The sequence below is a fragment of the Acartia tonsa genome, chromosome 6 (genome assembly GCF_053477335.1).
Source record: "Acartia tonsa isolate MP-2025a chromosome 6, ASM5347733v1, whole genome shotgun sequence".
NCBI classification, from domain to species: Eukaryota; Metazoa; Arthropoda; class Copepoda; order Calanoida; family Acartiidae; genus Acartia; species Acartia tonsa.
In genome coordinates, this window is record NC_137265.1 from 34,505,289 (window position 1) to 34,519,989 (window position 14,701).

General features: G+C 32.7%; 1 protein-coding gene across 12 annotated transcripts in view; it reads left to right on the forward strand.

Moving 5' to 3' along the window:
- Positions 1 to 14,664, forward strand: part of LOC145322479 (uncharacterized) — a 19,835-nt gene extending 5,171 nt beyond the window's left edge. The window contains exons 3-11 of one of the 12 annotated variants that reach the window (XR_013880724.1): positions 38 to 959; positions 1,668 to 2,760; positions 3,124 to 3,274; positions 3,912 to 4,053; positions 9,817 to 9,855; positions 10,341 to 10,457; positions 10,836 to 12,166; positions 12,527 to 12,634; positions 12,770 to 14,664. Coding sequence is in view for 4 of the 12 variants with exons in the window: in XM_080164487.1 (XP_080020613.1) it covers positions 38 to 959; positions 1,668 to 2,760; positions 3,124 to 3,274; positions 3,912 to 4,053; positions 9,817 to 9,855; positions 10,341 to 10,457; positions 10,836 to 11,015 (2,644 nt within the window). In the remaining 8 variants the exon portion in view is untranslated. Of the gene's footprint in view, positions 1 to 37; positions 960 to 1,667; positions 2,761 to 3,123; positions 3,275 to 3,911; positions 4,054 to 9,816; positions 9,856 to 10,340; positions 10,458 to 10,835 lie in introns of all 12 variants that reach the window. The other 11 variants (XR_013880718.1, XR_013880719.1, XR_013880721.1 and 8 more) reach the window with 11 other exon arrangements.
- The last annotated feature ends 37 nt before the right edge of the window (positions 14,665 to 14,701 follow it).

Genomic DNA, 14,701 nt, shown 5'->3' on the forward strand with positions numbered 1-14,701 from the left:
TCTTTTTAAGATTTTTAAAAATATTTTTATTGTTTAGGTATCCTGCCTTGTTAAATTATTCCAAGGCTGCCTACCCTCCCTCCTCCCACCACCAAGGGACCCCCACCTCGGGGAGCCAGTCCAAGCCTTTGTGGATGGGGTGTGCCTCCCTACCTCCCGTGTCCCCCAGCCCTGTCTGGAAGAAAATGGGCCCGCCTTCCACCACAACTCCCTTGGTACTGAGTGTCGGTGATCACACTCCCCCTTCCGGAGCCCTTAATGCGTCCAACGTTCCGGGGGGAACGTCCACCAGCGCCTCAATGATAGTGCCGACCTCTAATCCTTCCTCCTCGGCTCCGCCCGACGACAACGACTCCGCCCTTGACCTTAGTTCCGGGAGTCGGGAACGCGAAAATATGAAGTCGCGCAGCAGCGTCTTGTCCCATGTTTCTGCCACCTCTCACCACTCCAGCTATCAGAGTGAGGGTGCCGGCAGTAGCACAGACATTCTTGACCTCACCCTGCCCGACAAAAATGCAGCCACTGAAATCTGTTACGTTTGCGGGGATGAATTCAAGCGGGGGCTGTTGAGCTTTGTTATCACGCGGCCCAGCGGCGGCAAGGTGCCCTACTATCCAAGTCTAGTCTATCACCCACGGCCGCCGCGTTCGCGGCCCATGGACAGTGCAGGACGTGTGCAATGCTGTGACGAATGTGCTGCTTTTCTTTTCAAGCAGTGGGAACAATTTGAGAAGGACAACATTCTTCACTCCGATAGAAATTTTGTGCTGCGCAAGCGACACTCTCAAATTGTTGACAGTGCAACGTTTGTCTGCTACGTGTGCGCGCTTGACTATCATTCCTCACACCTACAGATGATCTATTGTCGACCGAACAGTGAAAATGAGCCGTACTACCCGCAGATTGAGCAGAGCAAACCGCCGCCTGGCGCCAGTCCGATATCTGGCGGTATGGTACAGGTAAGACAGTTTAATGATATAAAGTAAATAGGTAACAGTAAATTAAAAACAAGGATGACAAAATCCCCTAGTAAAAGCCCAATAAACATAAATAAAAAAAATATAACAATCATTTTTAAAGCATCAAAAACAATGTTAATTGTATACAGGATGCTTATTTGTATGTTTCAGCCATCTATTTTAAATGGTAGCCGGGAAAATCACTTTTCTCTCATACTGTATCTTACACATAATTATAAAGTACCAAAAATTAAAGGATATATCTATCTATACATAATTAAACTTTTTTTATGTAACCTATTAATAATGCTATTTTATAATAAAATAAATTGAATACCTACCTACCTACTATTGAAAATATGATGAGTGTTTTCATGACATTTTATTTCATACTTAAAACATCATATCCTGTTCAATATCTTTGTTTTTGTGAATCCATCCTATTATATAAGTAGTATGGTTTTTTGTCTTTACTTTATGTTTTCAGAACTGATAAGGTTATTTTTTTTATAGAAGCTCCACATAGGTCCTCTAATGGTTTTAGGCTATTTTGTCTTGGAGTTAAGCCTAGGGATGGTTTTCTGCCCTTTCCTACCCCTTCTAATATAGTGCCCTTAGATGCTAGGGGCGCAACCGCTAGTAATATAAATAAAAGAACTTTTAAATATAACCAAATGTAGCCTTCTTTCTTTAATTCTTGTTTTTTAGGTTTGTTCCCATTGCTACAACTGCACTAGAGAGAAGCACAAGGGTGTGCGCAGCCATCCCAACTCAAGTCCAGCTATTACTGGCGGCCAATTCTCCTCACCCAGCCATCAGGTCAACCATGCGGGCGGTCACCACAATCCCTCCCACCATCACCACCAACAGAATAGCTTTGAACCGCCCCCCAAAAAGCGAAAGTCAAGCAGGGCTAGTGTGGAGATCCTTACCGACCCTGACCAGTCCCTGGATGACGATGACAAAGGCGGCTCCTCGCCAGCAGACATTGAATGCATTCTTTGCCGGCGTAAATTTACAGTCCATAGTTTCAAATTTCTCAACTCTCAAGGTCCGCCCTTGGGTGGTTTACCTTACTTTCCCTTCTTGCGAACTCTTAGTCGGCTAAACGACGAGGGCGGGTTCGCGCACGAGGATGACACCCAGGGCCGTGTGCGCGCCTGTTCCATGTGCACGACAAGCCTGATCAACCAGTGGACAATATTCCAGCGCGACGCGCTGCCGATCGAGGAGAGAAGCTACAACTACCTGACCATCACCGGACCTCAGTCTAGTGGTCGCTGCACCCCAGGTGACACGACAATGTTGTCGCACGGCGCCACTGCTACACCTACCTCGGGCCGGTCGTTGCACTCGCCCAACACGCCTCAGCATAACGGTGGCATTTCCGGTGCTGGAAATACTGGTGTTAACAACACACCAATTAGCAAATATCATGCGGCTGCAATATCAGCAGCCGCGGCCGCCGGTGTTATTGTAACTTCTGTGACAACTGATTCCTTGCGGGGCGGTCCTCCACCCCTGATATCAACCGAATCTGCTGTGCCCCCAGCCAACATTCGTGCCAGCAGTATTCCTAGCGGCCTAGCCGCTCCTGCTGGCGGCGACACAGCTGTAAGCCATTCTGGTAGCAGATCCCTGCATGGTAACACTTCGCGCCTTTTGGGCGGTTGTGCCAGCCTGTTGCAGGTGCCGCCACCCTGTCCCTCACCTGGATCCGTGAATTCTGGAGCCTCCGGGGAGCCAGCCAATCATAAACCAAGTACCTCCTCTTTCTACTGTTTTCTCTGTGGTCTACATTCAGGAAATTTAGATTTTTCATTAATTTTCAACGAAATACAAGAAATATTATAAGTATAGCTTGTTAAGTATTAACAATAAGATTGAAGAAAATATCACATTTCATTGTTAATGATAAAGTGATGTACATCCCCCAAATTTATCCCTTTGTAAATTACAATTAATGATTGAAACGTTTAAACACTCAACCTAATGAACAAATCAATTAAATTTTTGTAAAAGTCCCCAAAGTTGTTAAGTCAACGAATAAGAAAATGATATAATAAAGCTTTGGGTATTAGTGTAATAAACTGCCCAAAGTCCCTCAATCCTTATAATTTACCAGTCAAACCTGAATTTAAAAATAAAATCTAAATTACTGTAACAGAATTGAGCTTTGCAAGAAATTTATACAGTGAGCCGCAGGGTAAGAAGGCTCCGTATTTCCCCTTCATGAAGGACCACGTGCCAAAGCCTCGAGCCGAGACCTTGCGAGAGGACGGGTCAGCTTTGGTCTGCACATTTTGCTACCATAGGTAAGTGTTTTTTTTCCTCTCAAACTTTCTTATTTTTTAAGCTTTTTGTTTTTTTTCCATGGGAAAACTTCTCCTAACTCTTCATCCCCTACCCTATAATCTAGCCAAAAACCTGACCAGATTTCAAAATAGAAAACATTTTGTCAAGCAGTTTACGAGAACATTCTTATATAAAGATAAAATATTGGAATTTTTTATGAGGGGGGGGGGGGTGTAAATAGTAATTAAAGGCTATATATGGAAATTTCCCCTATAACTCAATACTAGTTTCTTATTTATAAAGCGAACACTTATGATTGTACAGTGCATGTGTACAGTGAACTCTTTTCTGTACACTTTTATTTTCCCGTAAATTACGTTTTAATTGAACTTAAGATTATCTAATTCTTACACAACTTATATATTTATTAATTGTACAGCTATAACAAGTTTTTGAAAGATACATTGTAGTAAAAATAGTTTCATTCACTAAAATGTACAATGCTTTAGATTAATGTTGATTAAAATTGATAATTGACTGACAGAAAAGTTGTAGGCAAAATTTTAAATGATATATCAGACGGATTTCTGGTGGCTTAGGCGCGTCTGGCGAGCCCTAATTTAATTATGACTTACTATTGTTTTGTTTCTATTTCAGTGTGATGGTTCAGTGGAACAAATTTGCTGATTCTCGTCCCCCCATGCCCATTGCCGCGCGCAAGTATAACATTAATGATTATGTTTGCTATGTGTGCGGGGTAAAGACTTACAGAAAAAGGATTCGAGCTTTGAGAGTTATGGTGAGTCAATTTTTTATTTGCTACGCGCGTCTCTCGCGGCCAAGCTAGTCAAAATTTTCACGTTTTGGGTTAAATTAGGATTTTCATTTGGTTTTGGTTTTGTTAGATTCCTATGTGTGGAATACTGTTCCTAAAGAAAACTATTCCAAAATAGAATTAAATTGAATAAATGTATTTGCAATTAAAAACGAAAGAAATGCAAAACTTTTAAGAAATGAGAATTTGTTTTCTAAAACGGTTGAGTTAAAAGACAAAAAAAAATTCTTCAGGGGCTCTATATCTGTCAGGATTGGTATTGTGTTGCACTTTTTAGATACTTGTGGCTACGCACTTAAAATCCTGTTGAGACACTTAAACCTTAAAAAAAACTTTATTTGAGGCTCATATTAAAGAGAGCTATATCGGTCGAGCGGTTGCGGGATCTTTCGTTGCACACATGCACAAAAAAACGCATTCTTTCTATTTTCTATTAGGATGGCAGGTGTCCCAATTTAACCCATGTGTCTCACAAAAACAAGCTTGGCTGGTTTTGTCTGTTTTTGTCTTGTGACAAATATTTATTTTTAAGAGTGTATATTTAGTTTTTTCCTATCCTACCTATCCATATTAGATTTAGTTAACTTTAAAAATCTCCAGAAGTTAAATATTTGTAATTTTAACTTTATTTACCAAAAACTTTTATTTAGAGGTGTAAATAATAATTTTGTATAAGTGTCCAATTAGAAAGATAATCTTCAGAAAAATATTGGAATATTTACTATATAAATAAATAACAAAAATGTACTATTTTTCATAAGAAATTGTTATTTATATTTCAAATAATTGAATATGATGATTTGATAAAATTTTGGTAGATTTTTTAAAAATTATTTACCTACCCCTTTCCCCCCACTCCTGAATTTTAGGAAATAAAGGAGCATAATGTTCATGAAGGAATATTTAATCTGGAGTAGAACTCTTTTGCCTCCAACTTATCATTTATTCAAAATAATAACATTTATTGAGCAAAATAACAAATGGATTTTTTTAACGGGCCTCAAAATTCATTAAAAATATAATTTCTTTAGGCGTGTATTTTTTAAATGTCTTCTGTTTTTTTTCGGGGGTTTGGATCATATGGTCAACTTAAGAATAAGGAAATCTTTAAACTACATATTAAGTTGCTTGACAACAAATAATATTGCAATTTGCCTTGACAACAAACTTTTAAAAGCTTTTCAGTTTTTTCCAGCTAATCTGACCCGTATTTGTCAACTTTTTTCTACCCTTTTCCTTACTAATTTTAAATAATGATAATTTAACTAAAATTATACTTATGTTTCTTAGTTTTCAGTATTAACCACCCAAATTTTCAAACATAAAGAAATTGTCGGGTTAGGTAGACAACTCTCCTGTTTGAGAGAATCCCCTAGCTACTATGGGCGAGGCTACTAGTTGCTCAAAAACAGAATCAATTGACAATTAAGTGAAAGCGGGTATTAAAAAAAAATGACCAAGTATTTAAATCCAGTTTTGACTGGAAAATATTTAGACTAAGCAATGTTTCAGTGATACAGGGATAAGACAATGGAAGATAAATCAGCCATGGCCCCTCATCGCACCCCAAAATGCCTTTGTTTAATTGCATAATGATTAAGAGGGGGGGTAGATTAATATTAATGAAGTTGTCATATCCTTTTCCCCCTGGTAAAATACATTTTTACTTATAATTGCTTGCGTATGTAATAAATTTGTTTTTATTATGCAATCTAGCAAACTTAAATTATACCTTAATAAATTTTTAAAAATAGTTCAACCCTCTTCTCTCACAATAAAAAAATACGCAATATTTTTGTCTTTATTTTGATATAAAAACAAGAATTTAATTTGTTTTTATAGACTACATATATGGAATTTTCCAGAGCTGTTTTTTTCTCCGCTATATAGCTACTTGTTTTTTTAAGTGCATAATTCAAAGGTTGTTTTGTTTATTTAATTTATTCAATAGCCCTCAACAAACAAAACAAAAACTATGGAAGTTCAGTAACATTTTTGTAAAGAAAAGAACATTAAATTGATATACAGCAATGCTTTAAAATTATTGATGTTTGTGATTTTTTATTTGGGTAATTGAGAGACCAGAGACAGCTTATTTAAAGATCTTTAATTCATTGACAACCACGGAAGTACCAGTTATAGAGTAGCTACTAAAATAAGTAAATGCTAATTATAGGGGGCGAAACATTTGCACCTCAATTAAATCAGATTATTTCCTATTTAAAAGATTGGATCTACTGCAGTTCACGGTAAAATATTGCTGGTAACGAATATTGCCAAAAATCTATGAATTTTAAAGGCTGCTAGCTGCCAAACGGCTGAACGTACAGATCATGCCTGCACACTGTTTTAAGCGGCATGAAAAGGCCTACAAATAATCTGGAAAAGCCATAAATCAATAATGCATAATTATCTCGCAGTGCAGAGAAATGCGCGAAAAAGGCCTATTTTACGCGTTCTTTCTTCAGTGAAGCTTTCCCTATGCATCATTAGTTCTTGGCTATTCCAGATTATTTGTAGGCCTTCTTATACCGCTTAAAATGGTATGCGAGTATGATCTTTATGTTCAGCCGTTTGGCAGCTAACAGCCTTTAAGATTCATAGATTTTTGGCAATATTCGTTACCAGCAATATTTTACCGTGAACTGCAGTAGATCCAAAAGATTTATATTACAATTTTCACTTCGAACGTTTTTATCAGTTGATTATATGATTTTTATTTCCTCGGAATCATTTACGTTTTCTGTTATGATTTTTTTCACAGAAAAAAAATAAACGCTGAAAAGGAAAACCTTAAAAAATCTTTCACAAAAATTAGAATTTAGATAACTGCTCTAATCACGTGGGATGGCATATGATTTTACGCATTAGTTTTAATAAGAAGAAAAACATATATATTTTGGAACCTCTTTTTCTTCTATATTTTTAAAGAAATCTAATATTCATATAAATTTTTATTAATATAAGAACAGTGTTATTTTTTACAAGTATCGCAACAACATAATACTTAGGTATGATATTAATGAATATTATTGTACAGAAATTTTTTTTTTCTAGAGGTATTTTGTACAAAACGCTAGGTACATTTTTATATATTGGAAGTTTACGTGCTTTGTAACTAACTATGACGGACAGACAGACATATTATAGTCATAGAATAGCTACGCATAAAGAAAGAAAATGAATTTTCTGTTATTGGATATATATTGATTTTTTCCATGGTATTTTTGTTTCATAATTTTTCTACTTATCTTCAGTAAAAAAACACGCATTTTAATAATGAAGGAATATTCCATATCCTTTAATTTATTTAAAATCGTTTACTTTTTAAATTAATTTGTCAAATGTTTATGTTAAATCATATTTATCAGGTATATGACATCTGAAGAAAATTATTTCCTATATCGCTTCTAAACCGATTAATATCCGCTGGATTATAACCGGTTCATGGCCATATTGAAAATCATGTATTGTATCTATTACAGACAATTTTCTACGAGTAATAAAATAAAAATCATAATATAAATACCAGTTTTGTTAATCCAGTCCTACGGCCATTCTGGGATAACAAAACTGGAATTAATCTTATAATTTTTAGTTTTACCGTCCGTGGAAAGCTGTCTATAGTTCGATGCGATAAATAACTATTATTTAATGATTTCCTAAAACGAATGCCTTTTAAAAACAAGGATGAAAGTGTCTTCTTGTAGAGCAGCAAATGTTGATGAAAGCTTACATAGTCAAGAGTAAAATACCTGAATATATTAAAAACCTATCATCTAATACTCTAAAAAACAGTTTGTTCAGCCGTTTTTCATGTGCCCAAGTGGGACGAAAATACCTTATTTCAAGTGTAGTTGCACTATCAAAAATAAATCTGACTAGTTATGACCCTTTATAGTTAATTATGTTTTTTTTTTATTTACGCTAAGTTTTAAGATGCTCAACTTATTGAGTGCATCAACATTTAATTCTTTTTTTTGCCATAATTTGTTAATAATTAAACATGGCATCGAATTTGGGATAATTCACTATTATAGATAGACAAGTTAGAATAGAATAAAAGTCTCATTGTTCTACAATGCTATCAATACATTTGTTGGTGCCAAATAAGATCAAAAAGATATTTATTTTTGTCTTTTTGTTTGTTTGTTTACAAGATGTATTGATTGCATTTGGGGGCAGAGAGATTTACTAATTTTTTTTTGTAAGAACTAGGAAATATCCATCCATGGTTCTTTTAGGTTTCTTAGATATAGTCACACCGGTATTTCCAAATACCAGCTTTTAAACTTTATATTACAGAGAGAGTCAACTTTAACTTATTTAAATTTTTTCTCTATGTGAAATGATTAAGAAGGATAGTTCCAGGATGAAAATTGGTGATTTGAGCAACATTTTTGCCAAAAAGGCCAAAAAGAATTACTTTTTTTTCTTCCAAATAGTTCTGATAAGCTGATGTCTTGAACTTATGTGATACATCTAAATTGTATAATGCTTTATATGAAATATTTTTTGTATTAAATATTTAGTATCCGTTTAATTATAATGAGATACTCATGTGTTTTCTGCAACTATTCCTACTGCTTAATAGTAACTTTTACAATCACAAAAAAATGTTTTTATATTTCACAAAACTAAAAGAAAAACATATATTTTTTACTTTTTACTTTGCTTATTGGTCAAATTGCTCTGTACCATTTTTAGAGCTTGAACTTTAATAATTGTTAAAAGTTTTAGTTGATTCTCAATATAACAATTTAAATGAATCATTATTTTTATATACATTTATCTTTAATGAATTTAATACCTACTTATTTTTTTTTTATGTTGACTTAACCAAAAAATAAAAATTTAATGATTCATAAATTTCATTCTGATTTTATTGACTGCGCACTTTCTAAAAGCTTTTTTAATATAGAATATTTTTATAAAGATAAAGGGCAAAATTATTTTCAAAAATGATTTGATTCTGTATTTAAAAAGCTTAAAAATCTGCACAAAGTTGTACATTTTGTACAGAGGTTTGTACGTGTAGTACACTGGACAAAATCGTACAGCGGAACGTACAAAAAAATATACCTAGGGCTAGTCTGGGACATGGCTCTATTCAGGTTCAAATTACCCCCAGAAAAAAAAACTGAATTTTATTATTGCATTTCAGTTTTTAGTAAACAAAGCAATGTTTTGTTTTTAATAATAATTGTTTGCTGGCGAGGTTACGGCCAGTTTATAACAATATGATGCCTTATTAAAAATATGCTAATTCATTTAAAGCTAATAATATGAATAGTTTAAACAAAAATATATTCCTAATGAATCACTTAAGTGCCACATTTTTAAAGGAATCTTGTCTAAAAAACAAAAGCCCTCATTTATCGGCGGTTTGGCTTAAAGTAGCACTTTTCTCTCCCCTCTTTCCCTGTTATATACTTGAACTGTTTATATTATATAGTTTTTAAATGATTAGTGCTTAAAGTTGAGGTAAAATAGGCATTAATTATATTAAGGATAAGGTCATATTGAGTAATAAAAACAAACAACAGAAGTTAAAGCGCAACCCAACGTGGCATATATTTTCTATTTACTTCAAAAGTCAGGGTCGAGGGTTGGCATTTTTTTTTTATTTTCATTATTATTTCTGTTTTATTTAGTTTAATTTACCTAGTTATTTTATGTTGATTTTGTGTTTCATTGAGCCCTGAACCCTCTATGCTCTTTTTGTAGAACCTGGCGGTCACCCTGCCCAAGACGGTGGGGAAGCAGGTAGTTTATACTATACTGTACTGTACACAAACTAACATTATACAAAAACTAACATTACATACCTAGAGTTATCTATCTCCAACTAAGGCTATATTATGTTAACACACCAATTCTCGTCCAATGTTGGTTACACCAGTTCTCGTCCAAGGCCATTTTTCTAATAATTTCTTGATATTCAAAGAATTTATATTGATATAAAAGTTACATAATTTAACTTATTAACTAACACTTTATTTTTACCTAACCTAAATATTCGTTAGGTTTATTTTTGTCCAGGGTTTGTTAACTTATGTAACTAATTTTAAGATAGATAACTCTAGTATTGTCCTAAAGTTTTTTTCTTCATGCTAGTAGCACAGTAGAAAATTTAGTTTTGTCTCATTCAATCCTTTAACAATTAAAATTTTTAAAATGTACATTTGTGAGAGTCTTATTGTAGATAACAAATACTTTAAAAATATTTATTCATTTTTTGTTATTATCAGGATTTTCCATTTTTGCGGACTCACCGAGGGCTGAAGGGAACAGTGACCATGGAGAACGGGGAGATGGCGGCTGTCTGTCTGGACTGTTTTCAAAGCTTAAAGTCTCAGTTTCAAGAGGTAAGAAAATGATTATAGTTTTAACTGGACGCATACTTATAAATAAACTTGCAGCCATTCCCTGGCTGTAATAGTTAAAAGAGGGGGGGGGGGTAGAGTAATCCCTTTAGGTGTTTTTTTTTCCAGGAAAGAAGGGGATAATGGGCTTTTTAATACCTTAGTCCCCAAAGTTTTTAAATAACGCTTTTTATTATTAGATTTGATTGGTTGGTTCAATAAATTGAGTGTTTAAACGTTTCAATCACTAATTTTAATCTACAGAAGGGCCGATTTGTGTATCAACATTTGTGATGTATATCAATTTATCGGACATTTTCTTATCCCTTTAGATCCCTGACTTAAATCTTGGCCACACTTTTTTTAATTTTGTTATTTAAGATAAATTGTGTTAAGGCGGCCAAGTATGGTATCCCCGTTGAGAAGCGCCAATACAACTGGATGCAAATACCACCGCCGCCAGAGGACGCATCCGCCAACCTGGTCACCCCCAAAGAGCGGCTGGACAAGCTGACTGCCACTGCAGCCGCAGTTACAGCGGCCGTGACCGCAACGTCCTAGCTGGAGCCGTTGCAGTGGAGGCTTGTACCTACGCCGGTATTGATACAATCATCAACAACTGCAGATTTCTATGTTTTGCCGGCTGCTGGAACTTTATAATGACGCGCGGCATTCTAACATTCTCTGATTGATGGATTGCAGATTCTTGAAGATGCCATATAATAGCAGCTTAAGTTGTGATTAATTTTTATAATTTGATAACAGGATATTGTCTTAAAAAAGAAAGATAAAATATCAAATGTTGTATTATCTTACATTGTTCAAGAAAATTAAATGTTTCAAACTTAGTGATTTTATACCCTCTAGCCTTATAATTAGACAATTAAAAATCTTTTTTTAATGTTGTAAAAAACCAGTGGATAAATGCGTTTTATTAAAAATTAGTTGCATAATATCATAATGTTTATAACTTCATTTATCATCTGACATGTACATAGAAGAAAACATTAGAATTGTAACATATTATTATTATTATTAATATTTACTGAGTTATCTATAATATTAGGTTTAACTTATTTGGTGTGGCATTTGGATAAAGTTCTATGCTCTTGAGTGGGATGTCTAGATTTCTAATTTTTGTAACTTTAAGATAATAATTTAGGGCCTTTATTGGAGGATAGAATATAACAACTAGGTATCACTTTTCTAACCACGAAAATGCTAGACAAGCCTCACAAGAAAACAGTAATTTACACAAATGTCACTCTCTTCTTAGAATGTAATATTATATAGATTACATAAGGAAATATACATTAGTTAAAGATAATATTATAATTGGTATTTCTAAGAATCATAAAATTATTTTTAACTAAAATATTATTATGTCTTGTTTCTTAAAATTCAAAATACTACGACTTAAAAAGAAAATAGAAGAATATCTTCACATGATATATCCATTCCTGAGGGTACTTTTCTATTAAACCTATTCAAATCCATCTAAGATAACAAAATTCAATCTATAATATTATCTATGACTGCTGTATAACTCACAGCTAACTAAAGAAAAATATGTTTTGGGGATTACTAAATTAATAGGTCCAGTAGTTAATAAGATTTTACTGGACATGTATTTACATATCCAGCCTCTTTGTGTAATCTCTAAAAACTTTTTACTTGATGTGAACTGTGTACACACGGTGTCTCATATCCAAGTCATGGACTTTAAATTTAGATTACCACCCAAAATGTATATAACGCAAATTCGGAGTAAAATGTAAAAGGGGTTAAATTTAGCTGTTTTGGGATATTTTGTTCGAGGAGCAATTTAGCCCTTAAATGATATTTTGTAAGCAAAAGAAACTAAAAACAACTGATTTTCGTTATTACAGCCATTTAACTACTTTAACCCAAAGTTATTTTTAAAATTATTTCGCATTGCAACATAGCTTATTCCCATCCAAATAGTGGAGTAATTGGGTAAATATTCCAAAATCTTTACTCTTATGTAAAAACTTACCTATCCATTTGATTTCTTTCCCTTTCCAAAATGGCCTGAATATTGGACACTGAAGGGTACTGTTATGTGTATTTGAACACACAGGGCATTTTATCATAATCTCTTAATAAACACTTGTTTATACTTTCACTAGATATGTTTATTATTTACATTGACAAATTAGGTCAGTTCATTATTGGAATTTTATGATTTTCTTCTATAAAAATGAAAAATTTTGGGGTTTATTTTCTTATCTTGTTTTTTTTGCCTTTCTTAAAAAAAAAATTCGGACCATAAAATCACAAAATTCCAAAAATAGAAGAGTCTTAATTTACATCTAAAGGTGAAGGCTTTAGAAAATAATAAAATAAAACTACAATAGAAAACTCCGATTAAAAATAAAATACAAAGAAACTTATTTCTTAAAAAGAATAGGTATTAGGTTTATATAGGTCTTTGAAAATTTTAAGCTTTTACCTTTATAAAAAAAAATTAAACCTTAGAAACATTGTTATCCAACGCTATAGTGTACTTGAGTCGTTGTAAATATTTGACTTAGCGTCAGGAAACAATATCTTGTAAAGTATAGAAGGCATTAGATATCTATTAGTGGGGGTTGTAAGTAAATCAGTGTCAACTAAAGTGGTTCTCCTTCTTTTCTCACTAGATCTTACCTTGTAAAAGTGCAATTTGTTTAAACTTGAACAAAAAAATCTCCTTCCTTAAAAAATACAAATGACAATTTCTTAAAATAAGTATCTAAGCATTCCTCAATTCTAAGTCTAGTTAAAGCTTGTGATATTTTCTTGGTTTGTTTTAAAAAATGATTTTTGTTATAAAAATCTACAAAAGATCATATTGAAATAGCCACTTATTACTCTAAGCTGTCCATTATCTAAGATATCTAATACTTTCCATCTTTAATCATCATTGAAAACTAGAAAAATTAAGTAATACAACTGTGATTATAGAAGTTTTTACCATTAAAGAAAAACTAAATTTATTAGGTGAATATCAAATTTTTAATAGAAATAGCAAAAAGTAGTATCTGGAATTATTAAAATAATTTATATAAGCAGAAAATGTACTTAAAATTTATTAATCTCACACCTTTAATTTTAAATATTTTTTCTATTAAATATTTGTTTAGATATAATTACGTTTATGACACCTTTTTATTAGCTCATTTTAAAGTATCATTTAAATCATTATAAATCTTTTAGTAATCGCAATATTTTATATGTACTTGGACACTAATCCGTTAAACTTATACTTCATAATGCAAATCAAACAGGGTTTTATTGAATAGCATTTTAAGAAATTTAACTCATAAAATATCAAATACAAAAAATAAAATAATATTAATTACAGGCATTTTGCAATAACTATTTAATTTTTTAAGTCCATATTTTATTTAATTTTGTAAGAAATAGTTGAAAAAATAATGAGAAGACTAAAAAAGTTCAGCAAGTTTTAAAACTTACAACTGGTGGCTTATAGTCTTTGAAACCGGTGATTTGTGTTTGTGAGTGCGCTTTTTTGTTAAGGTCAGGGCTTTGTTTTTATTCATTTTTATATATTTCTATTTCTACACATTAATTCAAAGTATTTAGTAATTAACATAGTTTTTTTATTCATATAATACAACTATAATATTTTACATTTACAAGTTTTTACAGGTATTCTTGAATATTATGTTAAAAATGCAACTTATTAAAGAGTGTTTGCTTATTAGATATACATAAACACAAGACACTCTTTTTACATTTAAGAAAAATTTGTTTGTATCGTTTATTTGTTGTTATATTGTAAAATTGAAATCAAGTCAAAACTACGAAGAATCTCCTCATACCCTCTTTTTCATTATTTTAAAAGATTGCTCATAATCAAACGGCAGACCCAAAGCCTAGGGTTGCACAGAATCAAAAATCACCGCCACCAAATCTTTGTTCTTTATAAGCTTTGTTTTAGGGGTCAGTATATACAGCCATCTGGTCGTGAGACTGAGCAGCTATTAAAATTATTGAAAATTCAGGGCATTAGGGGATTTTTCGTTTTTTCATGACTTTATCCTAAAATTGTAATTATGAGTGTGTCAGAAAATGAATACAATTAATATACCAAAAATTTGTTTCAATTTCATTGCAATGTTATACTAAAAATAAAAGTGATCATTAAAAACAACCCAACAATGTGTTTTCACCTAATTTCAGATATTACAAAAATGTTTCTTTTGGAAGAATAAAAATGT